This window comes from Lycorma delicatula, chromosome 9 (assembly GCF_047948215.1).
Source record: "Lycorma delicatula isolate Av1 chromosome 9, ASM4794821v1, whole genome shotgun sequence".
NCBI classification, from domain to species: Eukaryota; Metazoa; Arthropoda; class Insecta; order Hemiptera; family Fulgoridae; genus Lycorma; species Lycorma delicatula.
Genome location: NC_134463.1, coordinates 58,634,964 through 58,661,056, shown reverse-complemented (window position 1 = coordinate 58,661,056; position 26,093 = coordinate 58,634,964). Strand labels below are relative to the sequence as shown.

At 27.2% G+C, this 26,093-nt stretch overlaps 1 protein-coding gene across 3 annotated transcripts in view; it reads right to left on the bottom strand.

The window, feature by feature from the left end:
* Nucleotides 1-1,033: 1,033 nt before the first annotated feature.
* The window catches only part of ci (transcriptional activator cubitus interruptus), a 752,653-nt gene continuing 727,593 nt past the window's right edge, over nt 1,034-26,093 (bottom strand). For all 3 annotated transcript variants that reach the window (XM_075375510.1, XM_075375509.1, XM_075375511.1), the window contains 8 exons: nt 22,282-22,446; nt 16,048-16,281; nt 13,395-13,547; nt 11,883-12,036; nt 10,592-10,770; nt 8,613-8,708; nt 7,147-7,410; nt 1,034-2,617 (listed from right to left, as the gene is read on the bottom strand). In XM_075375510.1, the coding sequence (XP_075231625.1) occupies nt 1,184-2,617; nt 7,147-7,410; nt 8,613-8,708; nt 10,592-10,770; nt 11,883-12,036; nt 13,395-13,547; nt 16,048-16,281; nt 22,282-22,446 (2,679 nt within the window). In that variant the 3' untranslated portion in view covers nt 1,034-1,183. The remainder of the gene's footprint in view (nt 2,618-7,146; nt 7,411-8,612; nt 8,709-10,591; nt 10,771-11,882; nt 12,037-13,394; nt 13,548-16,047; nt 16,282-22,281; nt 22,447-26,093) is intronic.

Sequence of the window (26,093 nt, the reverse complement as noted above, 5' to 3'; positions counted from 1 at the left end):
CTAATCACCATTCTTCTTATTCTTGATTCTTTCTTCTTCCTGATCATCAGCTCTGTGAGTATAGGTCTGACCCTGGTAGGTTCTGTATGTTGAGAATACCAGGGTCAGAAGAGAGAGTTATTTGGTAACAGGCTGCCTATGATTTGTCTAGAGATCTATTTCTGTTTAATGGGGGTTACCAATAAACTTAATGGCAAAAGCACCTATTAGGTAAAGTTGAGCCTCTAATTCTCCCCCACCCCAAAAAAAAAAATAGCCACACACACAGTGTACTCAATGACTATTGTTGCTATTTATAACATTCTACTGGAAGAAGGCTGGGTAATAGTCTTTCAACCATAAGTCTATGAGATATAAACATATATTACAGGCAGATAGTTTAGGCTATGATAGTTTATAGTTCAGATTTACTCACAATAAGTTATCATTAATAATATGTTCTATCCATTACTTAAAAATATCATAGTGTCAAACAACATAAATTGTAAACAATGTTGTTTAAAAAAATATATAAAAAATAGACATTTTTTTTTACAATAGTGCCTGTTAATAAAAATAATAAATTAATTAAATATTTTTTTTGAAAATACTGTTTATTAAAATTAAATAAAAGATACTTAAATATCTTTTACAAAACAAAAAAGAGGTAAAAAACTAAAAGATGAAAAAATATTGAAATCATTTTTTGAGCAAATTAAACATAAATCAGAAACACAATCTAACATCATTCAAATAAATTAATATGTAAGCAATGATATAATTAATTCATCATTAATTCAAAACTTAAATTAATTGAATGATAATTTAATATGGTAACAATGACTGGCATGTAATTAATGAACTAATGTAAACACTGTAATAATTTGAATTTTGTGAATTTTTAAATTATAACCTCATATATTTAAACTTATTAATAATTAATTTCTATAAAAATTGTTAACACTCATAGTTTTAAAACTTTTTTCTATAGAAAAATTGCATTGATTTACAAGCAAAAACTCTTAAAGTAATGAAAACAAAATGATCCGTTAATTTTTGATATCTACATTATGATACACATTTTGTACAACCAAAATAAATAAAATTATAATAATAACAATTATATTTTTAGATATTATTATTATTATTAAAGAATTATTAATATCACTAATGTAATAAATTATCAGATCGGTATCTCTGATCATCATTGAATCATTTGAAAGTAACGATTTTCTTCTAATAAAGAATTAAGTGATGATGTCATGTCATTGATAACCATGTTACTTGATGGTGGATGTGTACTGCTTGAAACAGCCCAAGATTGACACTGTTCGACATATTCTAGAGTACGTTGATAGGCTTCTGGCTGCATGTTATTTGATGATTGACTAACAACACCACATTGTATTTCATCTTTTGTTTCAGGATTATAAATATTATTTTGACAATATGTTGATGCCATTTGTTGTTGTGGTATCTGTGATTGATTGTGACAATAAGCAGGATGATTCATACCACAAGTATGTTGTTGAATTTGTGGTGGTGTACTGCACATTATCGCTTGCATGTTACAGCCAGTGGTTTGTTGTACCGGTGAACATTGCTGATGAGTTGTACATCTCATTGGCATTTGATTTCCACAATGTGTATGTGTATTTATCACAGTGTTGGGATTACTGTTAGTATTGTTATTAGTATTATTATTGTTACAAACAGGCTGTTGCTGTTGTTGATGAGCAGTACATTGTTGACTATTACAATTGCAAACACGAGCCATGTGATTTGGTGGAGGAAAATTTTGTGTTTGCATAGGTGCTGTTGCAGCCGCAGCAGGACTTGTCAAAGGTTGCTGTTGATTTGGCCCTGCATTATATCCTTGACAACATGATGTAGGACTGATAACATGATTCACTTGCATTGGATTATGTTGACTATTCATCGAACAATTACCCATAGCCATTTGTGGACTCACTGGATTTGTCTGCATTGCATTCAAAGTAGAATTCTGGTGATGAAAATGGTTATGATTGTGATGTGGTGATGTCCCTAAATGACTGACTGCTGCCTGTTGTGGCATCATCGGCATATTATTATTTATATTGTTCATATTTGGTGACATTTGATGATGATTTGGGCTATGAATCGGTGTAACTCTAGGTGTTATCATTCTTTGAGGACCACACATTTGATTCATTCTACCTGGATTTTGCAATGTATTTGGTCCCATTCTACAATCTATAATTGCTTGATTAGGAACTAACTGTTGTTGTCCTTGGAACGATCTGCAATGATTCATTTGATTAAAATTATTCATTCCTACTTGTCTGTTAACCATTCCAGATGGATTATTCATTCTGACACTGATTCTACTTGGGCTACCCACCATGGGAAAGTTTTGTAATGGACTATTTGGACTTGATATTTGACCTGGACTTGCCATATTCATATTTGCACACACAGGACGAGGACTCTGCTGATTTATTCGTGTTATATTTTGTTGATTCGAACCATTTACAGCAGCTGGAACTGGCCTTTGTGGTGACACTGCTGTTGCTGCTGAACAATTAGAACGCTGTTGTATATTTTCATAGCAATTGTTCATAACACCATTCGCTGGTTGGTTAGTTGTTTCAGCCATCTGTAATAAAAATAAGCTTATTTTTAATGACACAGTTTTTTAAATTAAAATAAACTTATCATTTAATTATCACTTTTCTAATAAATAAATTTTATATTGCAGTAATTAATTAGGAATGTATATGTTGACAGTATTCTGGCAGAGAATTACATTTAATGAGACAAATAATCCAATCATAATTAAACATTACAAATAAAGAAAAGTTTTTAATACTTTGCTTTTTATAAAGGAAAAACAAGTTTAAAAAAATTCTATGTGCTGTATTAGTAAAAAAAAAAATACTCCAATGAACCTCCACATAAGCTACTTATAGGTTGTGAGGAGATATAAGATAAGCTTGTGAGATAGCTAACGTCTAATGAAAGTTAGTGAAAATGTTTTTCTTATAAAAATTCTCAGTTAAATTAAAGTAATCCTTTGGGCTGAAGGCCTACTAATTGAATTCTTTAACAAAAATCCATATCAGAGTCAATTCGACTGAGAATTTTATTAAGAAAATAAAATTTTTCTCCGAAAACTGAAATAAAATATCCTTCTAATTTAAAGGAACTTAATTTATCTGAATCAAGTAAATTAATTAAATAAATCTAACACTACATGATAGCAATTACCATATGGTATATATAAATCTTACTGAACTGGATTATACTCATTCCATTTAATCAAATACAAAGCAATTTTACTCATTTATTTTACTAATGCACTCTAAAGCACTGTCATTCAAATTTTAACCAGGATTGCTATAAAAAATCCAGCATTACCATAAAGTCTGTGATTGTGCTTAACATACATTTTATATGATTATTTTAAGGTGAACTATTTCTATGTAAGAGTATGTGTGGAATGTAGAAACAGAGCTAAATTTTTGTTATTATAAATTAGATTTTGAATCCCTGTTGAGGCATACCTGTCTACAGATGATAGATATTTAAAAGAATTGCTAAATTTCAAATATTTGCATTTAACGCAATAAGTGAGGTAAAAGAATTTTGCTTGTTCTCTAAGTCAATGTTATTATGGGATAATAATTTTTTTTAGAATATTGAATGATTTTTAAAAACCCACTTTCAATTTATATACTTATCCACAAATCATCCTATATAACAGAAGTATGCAACTTTCTGGCACATGCTACTTCATATACATATCAGCTGATATGAGATGTAATATCAACAACTACAATGAATGCAATATAAAATATTTAGCACTGATTTAGCTATTCACTCAACAGTTGTAGCAACATGTTACTTAAAATAAAAAATAACATCAAATAATATAAAGGAAATACAGGAAATGTGTAACACTTTTACATATACACACACATATATATATATATCAGCATTTTTAGGAAAGAAGGTTATTGTGTTACTTTTAAAACAACAAACATACACAAGATCATATAACAGAGCAATAAAGCACTTAATGACAGATTCAGTAACTATTTAAAGTTACTGTTTGTAACAAGAGAATTAAGCTTCACAAATGAACTTATAGAAATAAGATATACATAGAAACAATTTAAAATCAGTGTGTAAATTTTATAAAGAGAGTGATTCCAAATTGCACGGCAATCTCTTGGGAGATGAGATTCTATAGAAAAAATAAGAAAAAAAGTTCATATAAACATAGATCTGAAAACAGTTCATTAGTGAATTTCCTCTCAGAAAACATTTAGCCTTGCTTTCTGCTACTGTATGAAAATAAACTGTACTAAAATTCTTGAAGTACAAATTGAGGGATAAATTTGGTGTTTCCTTATGGTTTTTGATCTAAAAAATTTAAGTCCTAGATCTCTATCTTTTCTTAGATTTTAAGAAAAATGAGGTAAAAAACAAAAAGTTTTGTTGGAAAATACACTTTTTCAAGTTTGGAATAAATAGCTTTTTTAATTTATCAACAAACAAATAAAGATTAACTTTGTACAGAATTTAACTCTGAGAAAATTAATGTTAAATAATGTTTATTAAAATAAAATTCACATTTGAGAAATTCAACTTTAATTAGAAACAAAACAAAGCATTAGAAAATTAAAAGCATTATAAACAAATTTAGTGTCTAGCATTTGAATATTCATTTGAGTGGTGTTTGTGCTGTTATTGTTTGATTAATCATTCAGAATGGCTGATACCACAAATTTGTTTTAATTTGGAGAGCTGATGGACATGTTGTTAATTTATTGTAAAATAAATAAAAATGGATTGGCTACTGTGTGTTGGTGTGTACCAGGAAATTTATCCAGATTGAAGAGTATAAGATTGTAAAGCATTTGAGGCTTTGGACAGCCAAGTTCAAGAAACAGATATGCTTAAACCACAATGATTCAATGCTGGTCATGAATATTTTGTGAGAAATGCCAACCCTGAAGAAGCAATATTGAATGGGGTAAAATTACCTCCCACCTCAAACACCAAAAGGCTGTCACATTGCTTTCATGTTCATCAAGTGTGTGGCAAACATTATGGGAGCAACAATTATACCCATTTCATACATGTGAACAAGAGTTATTACCTCCTAATTTTGATAAATTATGAAATTCTGTCAATGGTTAATTAGAAAATGTGGACATCATCCTGATTTCCTAAGTAATATTCTAATTATTGATGAATTCTGTTTTACAAGAAATGGCATTGTAAATTATCAAAACACTAACATTTTGCAGAAGAAAATCCCAATGAGACTGTCATGAAGTCATTTTTAAAGCAGTCTTTCATTTAATGTGTGGTGTGGTCTTCTTGGTGAATATCATAGGCCCTTTTTTCTTACCACCAAGGCATAATGGAGGGTGGTACTTCCATTTTTTGCAAACTAATCTGATAGAACTCATGGAAGATATTCCACTTGCAGATAGAATGGAGATTTGGTTTATCAGTGATGGCATACCTGCTCACTACTGTCATGAATTGATGAATCATTTGAATAACACACTTAGTAAGCAATGGACTGGTCAAAAGAGACCAGTAAAATGGCCACCTCAATCTCAAGTCAGCGGATGTTTCCTTTGGGGTTAGATGAACTCATTAGTTTATTTTACTTGTATTGGCATACAAGAAGAATAGAGACATCATACAATAGAAGCTGGAGTTATTATTGGAATATAATATATATATATATAGGAATGATAATGATGCTATTAGACATGCCTGGTTAGCATGGATTAACAGAGCTGAACTATGCATTGAACAGAATGGAGGCCCAATTGAGCAACTGTTTTGAAGAAAATGTTTGAACAAATACATGTTTATCAAGTAACCATTTTGATATTTAATCATTTAAAAAAAAAAAAAACCAAAAAGTATGGGTTTTATTTTTTAAATCGATTTTTTATTTATTTTTTTCTGTTACTGATACGTTTTCTATTTGTTTTCATTTACATTATGTTGAGGAAACTTGTTCTGTTTATAATTGTATCACTATTTCGGTCTAGTTTATATGTTTTGTTTCTGATTAAAGTTAAACTTCTCAAATTAAATTTTATATATATTATTTACATCAATTTTCCTAGAATTAAATTCTTTACAAAGTTAACTAGAAACCTTTATTTGTTTAATGGTAAATTAAAAAAATTATTTTATTACCAACTTAAAAAAGTGCATTTTCTGACAAAATGTTTTTGTGTTATACCCTGCTTTTCTTAAAACCTAAGTGAGAGGGAGGTCTGGGACCACTTTTATTCAGTTTCATAGATTAGAAACCGTAAGGAAGTACCAAATTTACTCCTCGATTTGTACCCCAAGAATTTTACTACTGTATGGTTTAATTTCACAGAGGGAGCAGAAAGCAGGGCTAAATATTTTGTGAGCTGAAACTCGCTAAAGAAAACCTTTTGTAACACATTTTTCTATGAACTTTTTTTCTTATTTTGGCTATAGAATCATCTCCCGAGAGATTGCTGTGCAATTTGTAATCACTCTGTATATATCACACAAAAGCTAATAATAACAAACTCATTAAATTTAACAATAATACATATTAAACAAACAAACAAAAAAAAAAAAAACACAAAGCATTAAGTATATAATTTGACAACATGCTACAGGGTATTCTATCACTTTAAGATGATACCATTAACAACAATATTAATTAGAGACAAGCAATAGTAGGTAACTCCAGTTTGAAGGAGTTATGAAATCAAAATATATTTTCGAAGCCTAATTTCCATGTTATTTAAAAGTTGAAAAAATTTATTAATATTTAAACAAATTTAATTATCCTGATGAAGTTTTCAGAATTCATATATGAAACATACGTAACTGATAGGATGGTTATCAGATATTTTAACTGGAATTTTATCTGAAGGTATATTCAAGTAACAATCAGCATAGTCAGATTTTGAATGAGGACTGAAGAAGAATATAGAAAAGTGGAAGAAGGTTACAAATATTCTGGTTATAAATCTTTATAGCTATTCACATACTATGGTAAATTTATCTACTAGTCAACCTCAAAGTAAAATTTTTTTTGAGCTGAAAGGATTTAATTTTGATTTTTTGTAATTTTAGTATTTAAACAGATGAACAATGTGATTTTACCTGATTCAAATACATGACCATTTCATCGGGTATAACAAGTTTGCTTTCTAACATTTCTCCTTCACCGACTTCATCCAGAACAACTTCTTGATTAGGGTGGTGTATATTAATTGGTGGTAAAGCACTACGTGGACGAGGTGGTGGTGTTGTACAGTGACTAGCCTCAGAACCTTGGCACGGTTCAGACATTCGTCTGTTATCAACAGTTGTAGCCATTGCGGTGTTACTAGGTACTGCAGCTTGACTCCAACCCTGATTCTGCATCTGAATTTAACAAAATTATAATAAAAAAAAAAAATGGTTTAACAAAGTTTTAAAAATTTAAGTTTTAACTTTATTTGTATCAGGTGACTTCAAAGTGTTCCCAGAGTTGGCAGTTTCTATTTAAAATAATAATTTTGATAGAGAATTTATTGTTTTATGAATTGGTAGCATTTTTGACAAGGTAGTTGGCATTCTAGTTTCTTTTCCAACAACAGTAACAGCTATGTGTTTGTGTAATATAGTTGTGGCATTATCAAAATTCAAAATGGAAATTTTTGAACAACTTATAAATGTCCAAGTATGTTTTAAATAAAAACTTTCTACCGGAGAGATTAACATTTTTTGTAAAGAAATAAGAATGAAGAACAACCAGGTTTGTGGGTGGCATAGATATTTGCTTGCAGGTTGGATAAGTGTTAACAACGTTCTTAATAGATTATGATCATCTACTGTAAGGAAGTTATGGAAACTCTGATCAGTATGTTTGAATTGAAGAAAACAAATTATTGTGGAATTACCAATCCTCAAGTTAATTCACTATTCTTTTCAATGCATTATATTTTTTAATGAAGTAATCTAGAATAATGTCTGCACATCAAAAATAAACATGAAAGATAAAGATGGAAATATTATGAAAATGCCTGATCAAAATGAAAATTTTCTGTCAATGTTACCACAGGATATGAAATTTGATATTGCAATTCACAGACACCCCATCAGAATGGAAATTTATGTATTCACAGATTCAGAATTTTTTTTTGACAAGAGGAAAAGGAAAGTTATACAAGAAACGTTTCTGAATGGAAAGAAATAGAGGGACAAGTATACTGATGACATCATTAACTACTTTTAGAAAATTAGCTGCTGATCAAGGTGAATTGCAGTACCTCAGCCTTTCCACTGGAAGGTCCTGGGTTCAAATCCCGATCATGTGTGGCCATTTTTTATTTATTTTAAAGATCTATATCATTTACCCATTTACAAGTTTTCGGCATAAGTGTTGAATTAAAAAACAAACAAAAAAAAACATATATATTTATATATATTAGCCTTTTTCCACAAAAGCAGATTGTTAGAAAGAATGGTGTGTATGTAAATTTAGAGCATATGAATATTAAGGATTGTGCTACTAATTTTCAGGAACAGGTGTTTTATTATTGTGTTTAGAAAAACAAATGAAATAAGATAGGTATACAACTTACCTGCAATACAAGGTTGGTACTAAGTTGACTTGATCTGCGAGATGAACCAACAGATATTGGATCATATAAGGAACCCATACTAGGCCTTTGAGAAACCTAAAAATCATAATTAAATAAACTTTAGAACTGTATTGTTTATATTCACTTTTTTAATAAGTTACTGAGTGAAAGTAAATAGAGTATATTGCTTTATAATAGATTTTATTATTTAATTATGTACACTCAAGATAATATACAAAAATAATCTCTAACAAATATCACATATTGTATTAGAGATATTTTTCATGTTATAAAAAAAAATTATATAATCTTTTTGGAGAGAATGACAAAATATTCTTTGAAATTCTGCCATTACCTAAAACATTTATTTTAATATTTAATGTAGATATCTAAGTCATATTTTACCCACTAAAAATGTATTTTAATGTAAAACAACTTTCTATGAAATAATAATAAGTTTCATCAGGAGGATTATCATCAACATTTGGTTGTTTGCCTGAGGCAGTTTTCTTTCACCATCTCCAGCTACATTCTTCTCTATATAACGCAAAATAATTAAATTCTTGGTAGGATCAGTTTCCTTTTAAAAATCCTATAATATTTACTTTTCTCTGACCTCTATTCTGTGTATATTTTATATGTTCCTTTGAGTATGTTTTTAATTAACCCTTTCTGCTCTTATGATACGTATTAGCCACTAGTTTTTCTACTCTGAACTATTCTAATTAAACTTCTATTCTCATCTTTCTCCTCAACTTAATTTTCTCCAATGTTCTCCACAGCCAAAGAGAGGGAAGTGATTAAACACATAATTTTTAAGTTATTATTTTCTTCAAATTCTACCTAACCTGTTCGTACAGTTTTATTTGGTATTATTATATTTTTAGCATTTTGCAATATTATGAAAACACTGCTTTTTAATTTATAATTAATAATAAATCATCATGGTATTTTTTTTTTAAAAATCACAGACAGTAATGCTTAATTATTTTGACATTTCAGTAAATATTACTTTGTACCAGAATGTATTATTTAATGAGGAGTTTGTGGCCCTATACTAATAATAACCTTATTAATGTTTAATGTCATAAATATCATATGTATATGTCAATATATAACTTAATAATATTAATTGTTCTGTTGTTTTGTATGAAATTCTTTCAATAATGAATTCCTTTTTAAAATCAATAAACTATATTATAAAATTCACTTACATTGCTCAATTTGTAAAATTCACAATGGATATAGAATTCATGAATACAATAAATGTAGAAATAAAAACTATTAGAAATACAGTAAGGTTTTTGGCACCAGAGTTGTAATCTTTTATAATATTAAAAACAAATAAAAAGACAGGAGTTGTCGATTGTTGCAAACTACACCCAGATATTATAATCACACATGGACAATGTTTATAAACCTTTTAATATCACTTTATGCGTTTAAAAATTAATAATAATAAACATTTCTAAATCATTTTGTAAATTTTATTAAACTGTTATCGAATTGTACAAATGTAAAGATGTATATTACTAACTTATAATTTTAGCTATTTATAGATCCCATAAAAAAACAAAAATAAAGAACATGAAAGCTAAACCATTGTGGTTCTTAGGATACTGAACTACTTGGTTGCTTATGTTCTAGCTTGCTTGTCTGAAAGAAGTTCTGATAAATCACACAAATAGTATCAGCTTCTTAGGATAACACTTAGAAATACTTTATCAATTTTTTAAATGATACACTGAAATTCAAAAATATTAGTTTACGTAGTATTCTCTTTCTCATCATCACAGAGACAAAATTTTACTTCTGTAAATCAGGCAAAAACATGTAATTTCTGTGTAAGACATCAATAAATATTTATTGTCTAAATATAATATAATATTATAGAAAAATTAAAATCATAATAATGTAATTGCAAAAATATGACATATTTTAGAAATAACATAATAGATAATTCCAAATACTGTTCTTACATGTGAAGCTTGACTACTTCTTCTACTGTTATCTAAATCAGTTGATTTCATGCTTCCATAGTAAGTACTGACGGTTGAATTAGAATCCCTTCTTATTTCAGGGCTAGTACCATTACCGACCATTTTTAAATCTGTTATTCTCTTATTCAGATCTGTTAATCCCATACTCCTCCTGTTACCTATATTAAATAAACAAATACATAAACTTAAGGTTAGACAAATGGATCACCATTTATAATATACTATGAGATAAGTCTAATTAAAGTTGAGTAAATATAATGAATTTAATAAAATCTATTGAAAAAATGTTAATGTTTCTTGCTTCTTTCAGATTCATTTTATATATTATACTAAAAATATATATTTATTGAAAAAAAAAAAACTATGAAAATGTTCTTCTCCATTCAAAAGATGCAATGAATTCACTGACAGATTAATAAGCAATACATAGATTATGAATATGATGTTATCTCAGCTTGAATATTTTCACTTTGTCTCTGTTTCTTTAGAAATATAGAAAGAAAAAAGAAGAAAGTGTTACTTCAAATTATGCCATACAAAAAGTAATCCTAGTTGAAAATTAACTATGACATTTTTAAATATCTTTTACCTCCTTTCTAAAGAAAAAAATAATGCCATAAGTTTCATATATACAGTTACATGCATAAATATTAATTGTATACTAGTATATTGTATACCAGTATACTGTATAATAGTTACACTTGTATACTAGTAATAATATTACTAGTATTAATATTAATTGTAAAATTATTTAAAGGGCAAACCCTTTTATCCACCAATATATACAAAATGTTTTTCTAATAAATGATAAATTATATAGTACCAAAATAGTTCTAAAAAATATATTAATTGATGGATGAAGTCGTTACTTGATGAAAATCCATCATAAAAAAATAAAATAAACAAATATGCTATTTCATTTTCAAAAAATTATTTAAAAAATCACAGCTGTTTCGGTACACAGCACTGTCCTCAGGTATTACACACAGAATACTTTAGTGAAAATCCAAAAAAAAAAAACATATTTGCTTTTGGCTTTTGTTAAAAATTATACTTACCACCAGATGATTGATCTTTGACTGACTATGTCAATTTGTACTTGACAATTTTTTTTAAAAACTTGATTGAAATGTTTTTTATGAAAATAAAAACTCCCAAGTTTGATTTTATAAAATAATAAATTCTTAAAAATAAATAAGAGTTAAATGGATTCACCATAAAATGAGAAAAATTGTAAATGAATGAAAGATAAAAATTAATATGAATTTACCTTGGATGCCAGGATGTGGTGGTAAAACAGGATGTGATGATATATTTGATTTGGCATGTAATTTAGCTTTGAGGTTACTATGGTTATGTCTTGTTACTGGTGGAGGAGGAGCCAAACCAACAACTGCCTGCAATTCTACTGGCAAATCATACAACTGTAACAGAGAAAAAAATATAAGGTAAAAATTCTTTACTTAAAAAATTATTTTTGTTTAGAAATTAAAAAATATGACTATTTTATATTACACCTTAACGGAAAAAAACACCCAAAAGCATGAGTGAATTTACAAAAGAAATATAGTAAGCATCTCTAACCATCTTTATTAACTGTAAAATATTAAACTCACTAGTCACGTTTTCATTCACAGCTATTAGTTTACATAGTATTAAACAATTTGATGCTTTCCATTTCTGGGTTAAGTACAGCAGTAAAAGTCAATTTTGAACAGAGTTTTCTTCAACATATTCAGATTATTACAGTAATTTGTGCAGTACATGTCAACTTAGCTGATATAATTACTATGTTTTTCTCCATGATAAATGTGATGATATTTATTTAAAAAATATTAACTTTTGCAATAATAAATCGAATCAAATTTTACAATAAAATGCTTTTAAAAATCAGACTTTAAAATGTTTTCATCTTGTCTTTGTGACCATTCTCAGTTACTGGTGTTTCTGACTCACATTGTTGCCAGCTGATAGTATTGGTGAAGATATATATATATATATATATATATATATATATACATTCTATGGCAATAGAATATATTTTTACAACCACTGAAGATGGCTGTAAAAATGACTGAAGATGTTTAGAAGTAAATCTTTAAAAACATTTTATCAAAATGATTTGAGTTTGTGTTTGTCACTGTAAAAATATATTTTTAAACTTAGCCTTATAATTTACTGAGTCCACTGATGTCAAATAACTTATCAAATGCAACATAGTTGTGCAGAAGTTACAAATTATGTGAACACATGAAAGCTAATGAATAAATGTATGGAGTTTTATAATAATAATGTTAAATAAGTTACTATATTAGTTATAATACAATAGTTAACAGATGATAGTACAATCTATAATGCCATAAGTGTAGCAGTTATATTACTGGGCTTTTATTCAACTAGCTCTGTGTTTGATTGCCAACAAGGGTGTCTTATTTTAATGTCATTCTCATTTAAAAAAATACAATTAAATAATATAAATCTCTGTAATTGAGCTTATGCCTGTGTAGTGAATAAATTAATATTCAAAAATAATAATGTTAATATTATTGATGTAGTTATTCTCTATCAGTTTTGTTATTGAATTGTCTAACAATCATCACAACTGCAATTGAAAGTTATATCTTTTAAAGTATTATTGTATTACAATAGAATAAAATGTAAATGCTTGTTGTACTTTAGTCCCACTGCTCTGTACAAACCATGAAAAATTGTGATTATATAAAAATAAATATTGTAATAAAGAAAATAACATTAGAGTACCAACTAATGTCAGAGTACTTACATCAAGATCTTGACTTTCTTCAACCCAGTTTTCATCAATAACTTGATTGGTTGATGTACTAACATTGCTATCACTGATTGGCTCATCACAAAATGCATGTGATTGTGGTACCACGCTAAGTGGACTACCTTGTTGGCCTGGGGAATTAGTTTCCTGTTAAAAAAAGAAAAATTAAATTAAATCACTACAAACTGTAAAAAACATAATTTCTAAAAAAAAAGTAAAAATATAATTTTTACACAGCTGCCCAAAAAGGAGTGTAATGTATTTAGGATGTATGTTTGTTCTACCGTAGCAGCTTAATGACTGAACCACTTTAGATGCATACATCTAATGGTCCTGCGTTGGAATCCTTATGTTACTGGGAGTGTCATAAACTATATATATATATATATATATATATATTAAATAAATTTAAGAAATTTGAAAACAAAATTATACTATTTAAAAATTCTGTATACAAAATTGTCACCCACATTCTCTTTAATTATCCAACATTACAGAGCAATGTATTTTTTGGCAGTCATGTTTTTTAATTTTTAATGTTTAACTCTTGTTTTGTGTAATAGTTTTATAAATATGTCACCCCAAACAATGATAAATTATCTACTGTTAAAAAACTGTAGTTGGGTCTATTGTTCTTTTTTTTATAAATATTAAATAAAATAAATATCAGAGAAGTAGTTAATAATTTTTACATATTTTTTTAAAGTCATTTTCCTTATCTCTGAGTAGTGAAACTTTAAGATATTTTTTAAACATAATCTTTACAACCTTTACTGTTTTGAGTGTGAGAAATGGTAGTAATTGAGTTCTTGAGTACTTGGCAACCCAATGAATAATGTTATGCTTAAACACTTATCTAACCTGTTACTATAAATCAATACTATTATGGAATCATTTTTACTATCTTTCTGTCACACTTTTAAGAAAATATTGAATAAATAATGAAAAACACTTAAATCTACAAAAATAACTTGGTTGTTTATTAATTTTTTTGTTAATTTTCAATCTTTATGAAGAAGAAGAATGAAAAAGTTATTGCATAGCTCACTCTATCACATTCGTTATATATGCATAAGTGAATTCATTTAATATATTTAAGATTTGCGTATAACAGAAGTAAATAATATCAGAATAAAATCAGGTTATTCATTTTCATTTCAAAATACTTTTTAGTTAAATGACAGTTAACATGTACATGGTTTTTTTAGTTAAGGGACAGTGAAAAACAGGTTCAAGGTATGAAGACAATGATCATTTGTATTCACTTAACTGAATGAGAGCAACTGACTCAGGTCCTGGTTCATATAAATTTCTTAATAGCTTTGGCTAAGTTCTAGTGTACATTATTATCCTTGTACATTACTCTTCAGTACTATCCTTCTTGGTAAAGTTACATTTATTTTACTAACACATAATAATCATCACAAGTAAAAGAGAAATTTTTATTTGAACTTTCTTTTTGGAAACGTTGCTTTGGCCTTTGCAATGTTTCCGTGAATTATCCGTGTGCTATCTACACAGTTTTATTATCATAAATTTCATTCCATTTAACTGAATAATATGGAATGAATGATTCAAGGAATGAGATCGAATTCAGGGCAGCCCAGGCTTGCAAGATGCTCTAGTTGTGGAATATGTGCAACATAAGATAGAGTTTAGCCCAGAGAAAACAACGATGATGTTACTAAGGCCAGTAACACATATGGTTTTTTCCTGATGTGAGAAGTATGCCGGTGGTTAGGTAGATTTCCCCCAGTCGGTTTGAAGCTGGATGTGCCAAAATAGCTAGAGAGCTTGTGAAGATCAGTTCTGGCTTTGATCTGCAAGTTAATTGGAAAACTGAAAGGGAATGGAACATAGTTGCTGGTTTCTTTAGACTCTTAAACCTGCAGAGGATGGCTGAGGGGGTATGATGCTGATATAGATGTATAAACAGAATAGCAACTATGTAAATATGTTTTCATTAGAGGCTTATTAAATTTGTGAATTTGTTTCTTGATTGTTAAGTAAATCAAGAGGAATTTGAGTAAATTGAATTGTAGGACGAAATTGTTGTTGCAATCAACAGTTATGTTGATGTGAGGATAGTATTTGGTGTTTAAAGAATCAATGAAGTAATGATCTGAGTGCTTAGTCTAATTCAAGTTAAATATAGGAAGAGTTTTTGTGTGAAACTTTTGGTGTTAGAAGAAGGCATGGCGATCACATCTCTGTGAATCAGTTAATTTGATAGTTGAGGGTAAATCTATAATAGTAGTCAAATCTATAGTAATTGAGGGTGAAAATCTACAGATATTAATGTAATTCAATATAGAAGGCTTGTCTATAAATTGTTAGTACTGCTTGTTTATTATCAAACTTCTTATTTTCTTTTCATAAGAAAAAAACTGAAGCAAGTTACATAAATTATTCAAGTTTTATCTGTTTGTCACAGTTTTAACTAATTTTAATTTTATGTACAGGTATAACAAAAAATTAGGAAATAATAATTACGATTTTTGCTTCATTATTTAAACTTATGAATTATTCCTTATTCACAGATTTCTAAAACATGAAATAGGAAACTATGTCGGTGAGGTTTTTAATTTAAAACATAAAATAAACTGAGTTTGCTTAAAATTTAATATAAAATTTATTATTTTCTTACCTCAGACTTAATACTGGGACTAGATACACTAGCAGTCTTAGCACTAAGAGGCATTTCATCACTTCTAGATGGTGAAGTGCCGCCAGCACCATCTTCACCTCCTTCTCCTCTTGTGCCTTTGTGTTTTTTATTAGCATAAAACTCTGCACCATGAACTGTTTTAACATGTTTACGTAATGAACTTGGATCTGTGTACCTCTTAGTACAACCAGGAGCTTTACATACATATGGTTTCTGTAAATAAGGCAAATAAAAATGAAATGATTGATAAAAAATTGTGTAATATTAACATAAATATTTTGAATGAATTAATTAATATCTTTTATAATGACTTATTGTCTTATTTTCTTTATCCTTTTCAGTAGTTATAAACTTGTAAAATTGTTATTTTCTGTGTAGTGAATATGAATTCATGAATGCTACTTTCTATAAGAGAATTAAAAAGCTAAACTTTACAAGAATATCTAAAAGAACCCTTTAATACCAATATAAAGACCAACACTAATATAGAATCTTGTAGAATTTTGATTTACATTATTTACCAATGTAATTATCAATTTAAAAAAATTATATTCATGGATGTAATGAAGTTTGATTATCCTTTTTTCTCACATTTACTTTTTATATTAAATCCCTTTTTTCAAATTTATTATTTTAATAATAGTATAATTAAGGGAAACAAAGCAATATAAATCAATGTAACCTTAACAAATAAGTGTATAATATAATTATCAGCATTGTATGTAAATATTAAAAAATCTTTATATATTTTTGAAAATATATATAAATGTTTAAATTAATTTATTCACAATCTCTATGTGTAGAACCTAATCAGTGCTAATTCACCCTGAACTGTATTCATATAAACAATATTTGAGCTAAATTTCAATATTATTGTAGATTTTTTGTTGAGTTGATTAGCCTATAAAGTTTGGTTAGTGAAGAAAATCTTGGTTAAATAGGAAAGTTATTTTGTTGTTAATAACTGCTACAATTATAGCTTTCAATGAAGTGTAAAAATGGCAACAGCAATTTAACTTATATTATCTAACCATAGCAGGTTAATTGGATTGAATAACATTTTGTGTTTAATTTTACCCTATTAATAACTATAAAAGTATATGTTTTAGTTAAAATTTATTACAGCACTAGTTAATCTGTTTATGAAAATTTGTATTTTGAACTGTATTAGTATTAAATATGGGTTAGGTTAGGTTAGGTTAGAAATGACATATGTATCATACCACAGATTTTTGTGTAACATGATTAATTGTGTAATAGATTAATTAATAGTTGTAATAAGTTAAATTGTATAATTTTTTAGTTATCTTCTTTTCCTTTATGTTATGGAATGTTAAAACTGTGTACATTTTCATTCAAGCAGTTCATTGTGAAAATTACTAATCATTAATTTCTTTCATTATACTTAATTGTTTAGGATGAATTACTTTCTGAATGACCACTAAATGTTAGAAGTTTTAAAGGTGATAATTATAATGAAAGTGAAATAACTTTAAACTTTTTTTTTGTAAGCTAACAATCTGAAAAACAGTAATAGGGAAAAGTTACCCAAATTAAGATTAAAACCCAACAATATAAACTCACCAATTGTTGTCATTTTTCTTTATAAAACATATTATTGTAATCCGATTGACTGAACACAATAATTTTTATATTTTTTTTAATAGAACAACTAAAGTATTTATAGCACTTATTTGAGAATGCTTTTCTAATTTTTCAATAACACTTCAATCAAATTTTAAGTATTAAAAGATTTTTTTTTTGAAACTATGATTCAGAGTACTTATTAACATTTTAACAAACTGTAAAATGACTGCTTGCATTAAATTTTATTTACAATACATAATATTAAAAATTTGGCTGACGATTTATTGAAAAAAATATGAAAATGTTCTTTAAGGTAATAACTCATTCAGTGGTTAAAAAAAATGTTTTTTTTAATATTATGTACAATAATCTGATAGATCATTTTATGTCTGAGACCTGTATGTAAATGGTTAATTTTTAATGAAAACATATTTAATTAAATACTTTTTTGTAACTTGAAGTAATGTTATATTTTACCTATATCTATTATGGAGATAAATAATTTTAATTACTATTTTTAATCTGTGTTACACAAAGATCTTAAAATTACTTGAATACTAAATAAATGCTGAAGAGATTAAATAATTTCAATATTTTCAATCTAAAAAATATTTAATGTACTTATACATGTACAGATGTGTGATTTTGTAATTTAAAATTTGAAATATAAGATTTTAAAGCTATCCAGACCCCTTCTTAGTTTTAGGTTACACAAATAAATAACAATCATAAAAATTATTATTGAAGGTAATTTCAAAATCATAGTGTGAAATATTTATTACATGTTAAGATAATTGATTGTAAACATTTATCTTAAGTGTTCATTTAAAAACACAATTTTTGAAGATACAAAAATACATATTAAGATGTTATTTTTATAAATTATTAGCGTAAAAATAACTCCTTTGTAAAAGCATTTAAATTTGAAGTGCAATTTAATTTTTTGTCATCAAAATCATAATAATAATAAAAAAACACAAAAGAAAATACATCACATAATTTCAATATATTGCATCAGTCAAGTTAAATGCACATTATAAAAAACTAACAGATATATATAAAAGAGTTAAAGAAATTGAGTATAATATAACATTAATGAGTGGTGATATAACACATAATATCGTGTAGTTAGGAAAACACTCAACTTTTATTTTAATTAAATTGATTAAAAGTACTTAAGATTTTTTTCTATTAAAAAAAGGGTAAAGTTTGATTTCAATAAACTTACCATTACTTAATTATCCATACATTTATTGCTTGAAACAAAAATACTAATTAAATAATTATAAATAATAATGCAAAAAACAATACTGTGTTAATTACTATAAAATTATTGTAGTTAGAATTAATACTTCTTGATTAATACATGTTTATCTGGAGAAGATATTAATTAAATATTGAAGTAGATTATATATTTCTTTTCAAGATACATTCAACAAAACTTAGTTATATAAATAAAGTAACATAACAATTTCAGCAATAAATCATTCTTTTAGTTGAGTGAATCCAGTGACAATAAAAAACAAAGTTTATGAGCAAATAATTCTCATTAATCCTCACAGATAATCAAGCAAAAATAAAAATACCTAATAAGAGAGAAATTTTATTTTTGTGATCTCCTCTATGAAAGGTTTTGCGACTTCAAAAATTTTCCCCTTGAATTTTGATACTTAACAGTATTTTTTAGTTCCAGAAAAGTCTTCGATTAACATTGGTTTTTCATTTTGAATTTTTTTCAGATTTGCCCATTTTTTTTGTTTCAGTTTAGAGTGTCTTAAATTTATTGTTAATTTGTTCACAACACAGGAATATATTCAATTATAAAGAAAACTATTTTTTGTGATGCTGAAGACTGAGTTATGAAAAAATGATGCACCTTGCTGAGAATCAAATCCAGGGCTAAATGAATGAATACATTATTTAATTATGACATCTACCAACTTTCTCTTTGTGTTATACTTAGTCAATTACCAGAAAAACCAAGACTAAAAAACTCTCAGTGTATATCACAGTGGTTATCACCTTGAATTATTAACACAATGAAAGGTTTGAAACACTAGAAGCACAATTATTTTTTTAATTTTTGAAAGTGGTTCTATAAAATGCACAAGAAATTCAAAGTGAAATAATTATTATAAAAATAACCTTGAAAAGTTTAAAGTATTCATGTTTTTATTTTTAAACCCCCATCTTTTGATGAAAAACAGCCAAATGAAAAGTTATTAGCCTTTGATAGCCATACCTTTATATTTGTATAATTGAAGTAAATTTTTGAAAAAAAAATTAACCAATGAAGTATAAAGATCCTGGCTAGTTTGCCTTTGAAGTGGGCTTTTGACTGAATTATTTGTTGAAGTTGTACTTAATAGTTAGTTTATAATATTTACTAATATTATATAATAGTCTCCAAATAAGAAAAAAGAACAGCTAATTGCATAAAGTGTGTATTGTATTTATATAAATTGAAGTTAATACTGAAAATGCTGTATTTTTATATCATATTATATTTATCTTATAAATTGCTGCAACTTACAATACATTAGTTGAAAGTTTGCCCGTTACCAACTGCTATGTCTAATGTACAAGTTATGCAAAAACATGCATTGCCTGCTCATATTCATTTCTTATGTTTTATACATTATTATACATGATATAAATTTATTAACTCAATGTATTAATTTATATGCATTTTATTTTTTTACTTGTTTTTATTTCACTTATTTTACTTTAACTACAAATAAATGCTAATAGCATAAAAATATTTGTTTTGATTTACCATAACAGAGAAACTGTTACTCTAAAGGTGTTGCTAAATCTTCGTTACCTTCACTTGTAGATGAATAATCACTGTTTTCATCATTACTTTCTTGTAAATTGATAACAAATTCTTCTTCAACATCATCAATTAAATGTTCTTTCTCCAACTATTCATCTTCTAGTTTTTTCACATTCTCACATATCTTTGACCAGTCTTTGTCTATTCTTTATTCACACAGCGTAATTGCAGTACTTAACTTGAACTTGACATTTCTTTTGGTCAAATATCCTTTTACAATTTGCCCATATCATTTCCATGGGATTAGATCAAGGTTGTATGGTGGCAGTTGAATGGTAGTGTGACTGAGTTTCCAGAAAGCGATCAAAAATGCACATCTTATGTCTGGGTTTGTACAGCAGTTTGTAAAGTTCTGGTCTTGAGGCATGACTGTTTGCAAGGTTACATTCAGGGATTTAGGGCTGGGATGGGTGAACATGATAGATTTTTTTGATAGGTTTTTGTTGTATTTTTTATTGTACTGCTTGGGCTATATTGTTGTTTGTGTTTTGTTGTTATTCTTGCTTCCTGTTTTCACGATAACGCTGGCTTTGATTTTTGTAGTTTTGTTATTTTGTTAGGCTTGTTTTCTCGTTAGTGTTTCATGGTTTTGTCATAATTTTCGTGCTTTGCTATTTATTGTTTTTGTTTTGTTTTGTTATAGTTTTCTTAAGTTCTTGTTTATTGTTTCTTTACTTTTTCTATTGTGGTTATGTTTATTTTTATCTTTGATTTGATTTTATTTGGTGTTCAGTTATGGTTTTCAGTTGGTTTGTTAGTTTTGTTATAGGTTAGTGTTTTTGTTTTGTGTTGTTATAGTTTTCTAGAATTTACTGTTTCATGTTCTGTTTTTCTGTTTTATGTTCAGCTTTGTTGTTATTTTGTGATTTGCTTTGTTTTTATCATTGGTATATTTTTGTAGTTATGTTTACTTTTGATTTGACTATTTTCTTTTAGTGTTTAGTTGACTTGAATGTTTGGTGTTTTGTAGTTTGTTTATTTTTGTTGCTTTCTATTTTTCTCACCTGGTGTTGCGTGTTGGGCTCATTCTCCCTTCGGATGGGTTGTTCAGCTCAATCGATATAGTCTCGTTTGAGACATGTTAAGGAAATGGGTTATTGAGTCCATATTAGGTGTCGGCACCAATGGGAATATTACTCGTGGATAGATGGATCATTCAGTAGATGGACTACAGAATATAAATGAATAGGAAGAGAAAAGATTATGCTTGTAGAAGAATTTTGGTATTTGGAAAGTAGAATTGCTAAAGATGGACAAAGCAGGAGCGATATAAAATGCCGAAGAGCACAGGCGACCATTCAGTCGGAAATATAATTTGCTTACATCAAAAATTAATTTAAACATCAGGAATGCATTTTTGAAAGTATATGTTTGGAGTGTAACTTTATATGGAAATGAAACTTGGATGGTCGGAGTACCTGGGAAGAAAAGATTAGAAGCTTTTGAAATGTGGTGCTATAGGAGAATGTTAAAAATCAGATGGGTGGATAAAGTGACAAATGAACAGGTGTTGCGGCAAATTGATGAAGAAAGAGACATTTGGAAAAATATAGTTAAAAGAAGAGACAGACTTATAGGTACTTATATATATATATATATGAGTGAATAACTATGAGTGATCAAATAAGTTGGAACATTGATGGTGCCCCACATTTCATTCACAAACACCCTGCTGCTTCATAATCTATAAATAGTTTTTGTTATTAGAATGTGTTAATAAAGAATTAAATACCAAAACACCTAATTCTTTAAAACAATACAACAAAAGTGTTATGAAAAAAAAATCATACCTCATTAGAATGAGTCCTGTTTTGATGTTTCGCTCTGTCTGATGCGTTACTAAATGCTTTTGTACATCCAGGGTACTCACAAGTATATGGCTTTTCTCCTGTATGAGATCTTAAATGTGTTTTCAAATTTTCTAATCTTGAATAAGCTTTTGTACATCCTTCAAACTGAAAATAAAAAATATTCTTAATTAAATTTTGTGATAAAAAATATTATTTTTATTAGTTTATAAAAGTGGTAAATATAAATAAGAATGTCCCTACATGTCTTTTAAATAATTTTTAATAGGATAAATAAATATTTATGGAAGAAAAATGATAACAATAACCTTATAACCTCCATCCCCAAAAACAATATCAAAGTACCAGAACAGTGTTTGAGGCGAAATTTTTATTAATATTATAAAGTATAATTTTTATACTTGTATAATCTAATATGAAAATCCAAGAAATTTTTTCTATAGGAAAAGAGAATTCCAGTAAATAATTTTATGAATAAATATTGCTGATATTCTTTACTTGGTCTCTCTCTCTCTCTCTCTCCCACACACACACACACACACACACCCCAAAAATTAATTTTTTCTTTCTAATATTCAAATAAGAAATTGTATTAAAAAAACAAACCTGGTAAATAAGGTAAATGCTGATTTTCTAACATGGAAAAATTTATAATACTAAAATATTTTCTTATGACAGATGTTTATAAAAATAATTTGGCTATGTGCTACACATTTTCTATCAGAATGTGTTCCACTTAACCTGAAGGCCCTTTCACAAAAGTATATTTATGTTGAAAAAGTAACAGCTAGGTCAAATATTCTAGTTGCTGTACAACTGAGAGAACCAGTCTGTACAACTGAGAATGATGGAAACTTAGCAGGAAAAATGATGTACTGTTCTTGATTCACATTATCTCATTCCATCAGTTTTTGGAGATTATTTTAAAACTGAGTAACCATGGATCAGTTGTTGACAGGCCATGGAAAATTCTACCATGGATTATGGAAGATTAATGTAATGTTGATGGTCCTTCATATTGTTGATTAAATGGAAATGGTGAGGATTAAGCGTATCATAACACTTTGGCTTTTTCTACTAGTAGTGGATTACAGAAAAGACAACATTAAATACACTTGGAGGAAAATACATACAACTAGAGTCCAATAATCATTAATAGGAAACATTCAACATTTGGCATGACTTCATAAATCAGATATTGTGACAACCAGGAATTAATTACAGATACATGTTTGAAAATTTGCTGTTTACAGAATTCTCTAAATAATAGTTTATGGTTAGAAGGAATATTTCATTAAAAAGAGACAATAAATTAATTAGAATTATTTAGAAAAATGTAGTCTGTTGTTTTGGTTCTAATTTTGCTATTATGAAGCGGAAATCCTTCTTGATGCTTTTTCTAAATCCACTAATGTTCTTACCTGCTTATGGCTAAAACTTTTGGGTATATGTATAGATAATGGCTAAGAATCCAATCTTATACTAGCCTATTTAATTAAATATTAAAGGATATTCCTAAAAAAGAGTACTACCAATTTGTAGCTAGTTACAGTAGTAGTTGTTGGGAAATGACTGCAGATGTTTCTTATGTTTGTTATTTCCTTCCTCCCTTCTGGGGTATGGATAAGTCATAACCAAAAACAATAAACATACAATTTCTGGTGTATTGCTATTGGAGATAATCAGAAAATTATTCTTACAAACAATTATCATGAGTTTTTCTAATTTTTTGATCATTTTTCCTATATGGATAAATGCATCATACTTATAATAATTAATTAAATTAAAAGAACTGAAAGGAAGAAGGATTTATTTAAGTTAATATTTATTGTGAATCAAAGCAAGAAAAAAAGAGACAACATAATTTTTAATTAAACTTGTAGTCAATTTCTATCTGCAGTAGTGGTTGTATGTATAATGTTTTAATTGGTTAAATTCAGTCGTTTAGGAATTTAGAGTTAAAAAAATAATCAAGTATTTAGTTGAACAATGATGATTTTAATGGTGCTGCCCACACCAGTTGTATGGTTAAAAAATTCATGCAATCATGACTGATTAAAATAATTCTTTAAAGCAAGATAATTATCAGATTTTTTAAATAAAACAAAAAATGAAAAAAAATTGTTTTTATTTACTGTACTTCATATAAATTCAGTTGAGTAAAAACTTTGAAATATTTGTAATGTTACATTTTATACTACTGCTATAATATTTCTGTTTTGTTGTACAAAGGAGAGATTATTTCTTTGATTTAAAAAAAACAAAACATGTTGTTCATCTTTGTTGCTGTTGTTGTTACAATCATTATTATTATTATTATTGAAGAAAAGACATCTTGACAAACCTGTCATTCTTGTTCCATGGCTTTTTAAAATTAAAACACAGATGGTTGCGTTAAATAATTTAATACTGTGTTGTATAACCGTATGAGATTTCTTTTATAAATATATTTTGTAATTAAATCATAGAAGATATAAAATATTTTTATTAATATAATTACATAAAATTTTTTATTAAGTTTAATGTTTAGACAATAAATAACAAAATATGTTTATATTGGTACAATGATTAAAAACCAGAAAACTGATGATACCTTAAAAGAACAGACTTGATCACATTTTTATTATGTTTTTGTTTTTTAAGTAGTCATTCACTGGCAATTAGGTATTACAATAATAAAAGGGTGGCACATTATTTCAAAAAATTCTTAAGGAAGCATATTCGTTATTTCCTCGTATCTAAGAGAATTACTTTTTTTTAAACTATTCTTTTAAAGCAATGAAATTTTTTTATTCACATCAAAAATGAAAAGGTATGCATGCTACCTCACAAATAAAAAAAGGAACTGCCATACCATTTTCCTGGATGGATCAAGGGAAACCATGATAAGAGCATCATTAAAAAATATACAATGAATTATAAATTAAATAATGGATGAACTTAAAATTCTTAATAATTCAAATATACATGAAATAATAGTTAGATACATGAAGATTACATAAAAAAATAACCACAAAATAAATAACAATTCATCAAGATGTTAATGAATATTATTTGACCACATATTTACAAATATGTTAAATAGGGGTGAAAAAATTCAGTATTTTTTCTTTTTAAATCTTTTAAATTAGTATTATTTAACCTTTCAACAGAGTAATATTGTTTGAATATAAGAAAAACTTTTAATTTAAATTTTAAAAAAATTTTTAGGAAGTTTTTTAGATGGGTAGATAATTTATAAAACTGGCTATAGAATAATAAAAAAATAGCCCTATCTTATCAACTAAAATATTTTGTTGAATTATATGAGTATGTGTTTATAAAATGATAATGCACTTGCCGTTACATATTAATATTACTATGATAACAAAGATGAAAATATATGTAGTATATGAAAGTAAGATATTATTGAATCAACATAAATCTAGATATTATTTTGCTATACATAAACCTGGATAAAAAAAATTGGATTAAAAATGAGTAAGATTATTTAGATTTAACTTTGCTGGTCTGATTTTAATTTCAACATTTAAGTAAAAATATTTTTACTTAAAAAAATGATGCTAGTTAATTTTAGTTAAGAAAACCAGTATTATAAGAGATGGAATTTGTACGAGTTAGTAAATGAGAATAATACCGTGTATTTCAAAATGAATATTGGGGTTTAAAGTTATGTAATATTTATTAACCTTTATGTACATTAATAAATTATAGATGAAATGAAAGAGCAACTCAAAAAGCTTTTCCTATAAGTGTTCAATGTGAGCACCATTTGTCATATGACACACATCCAA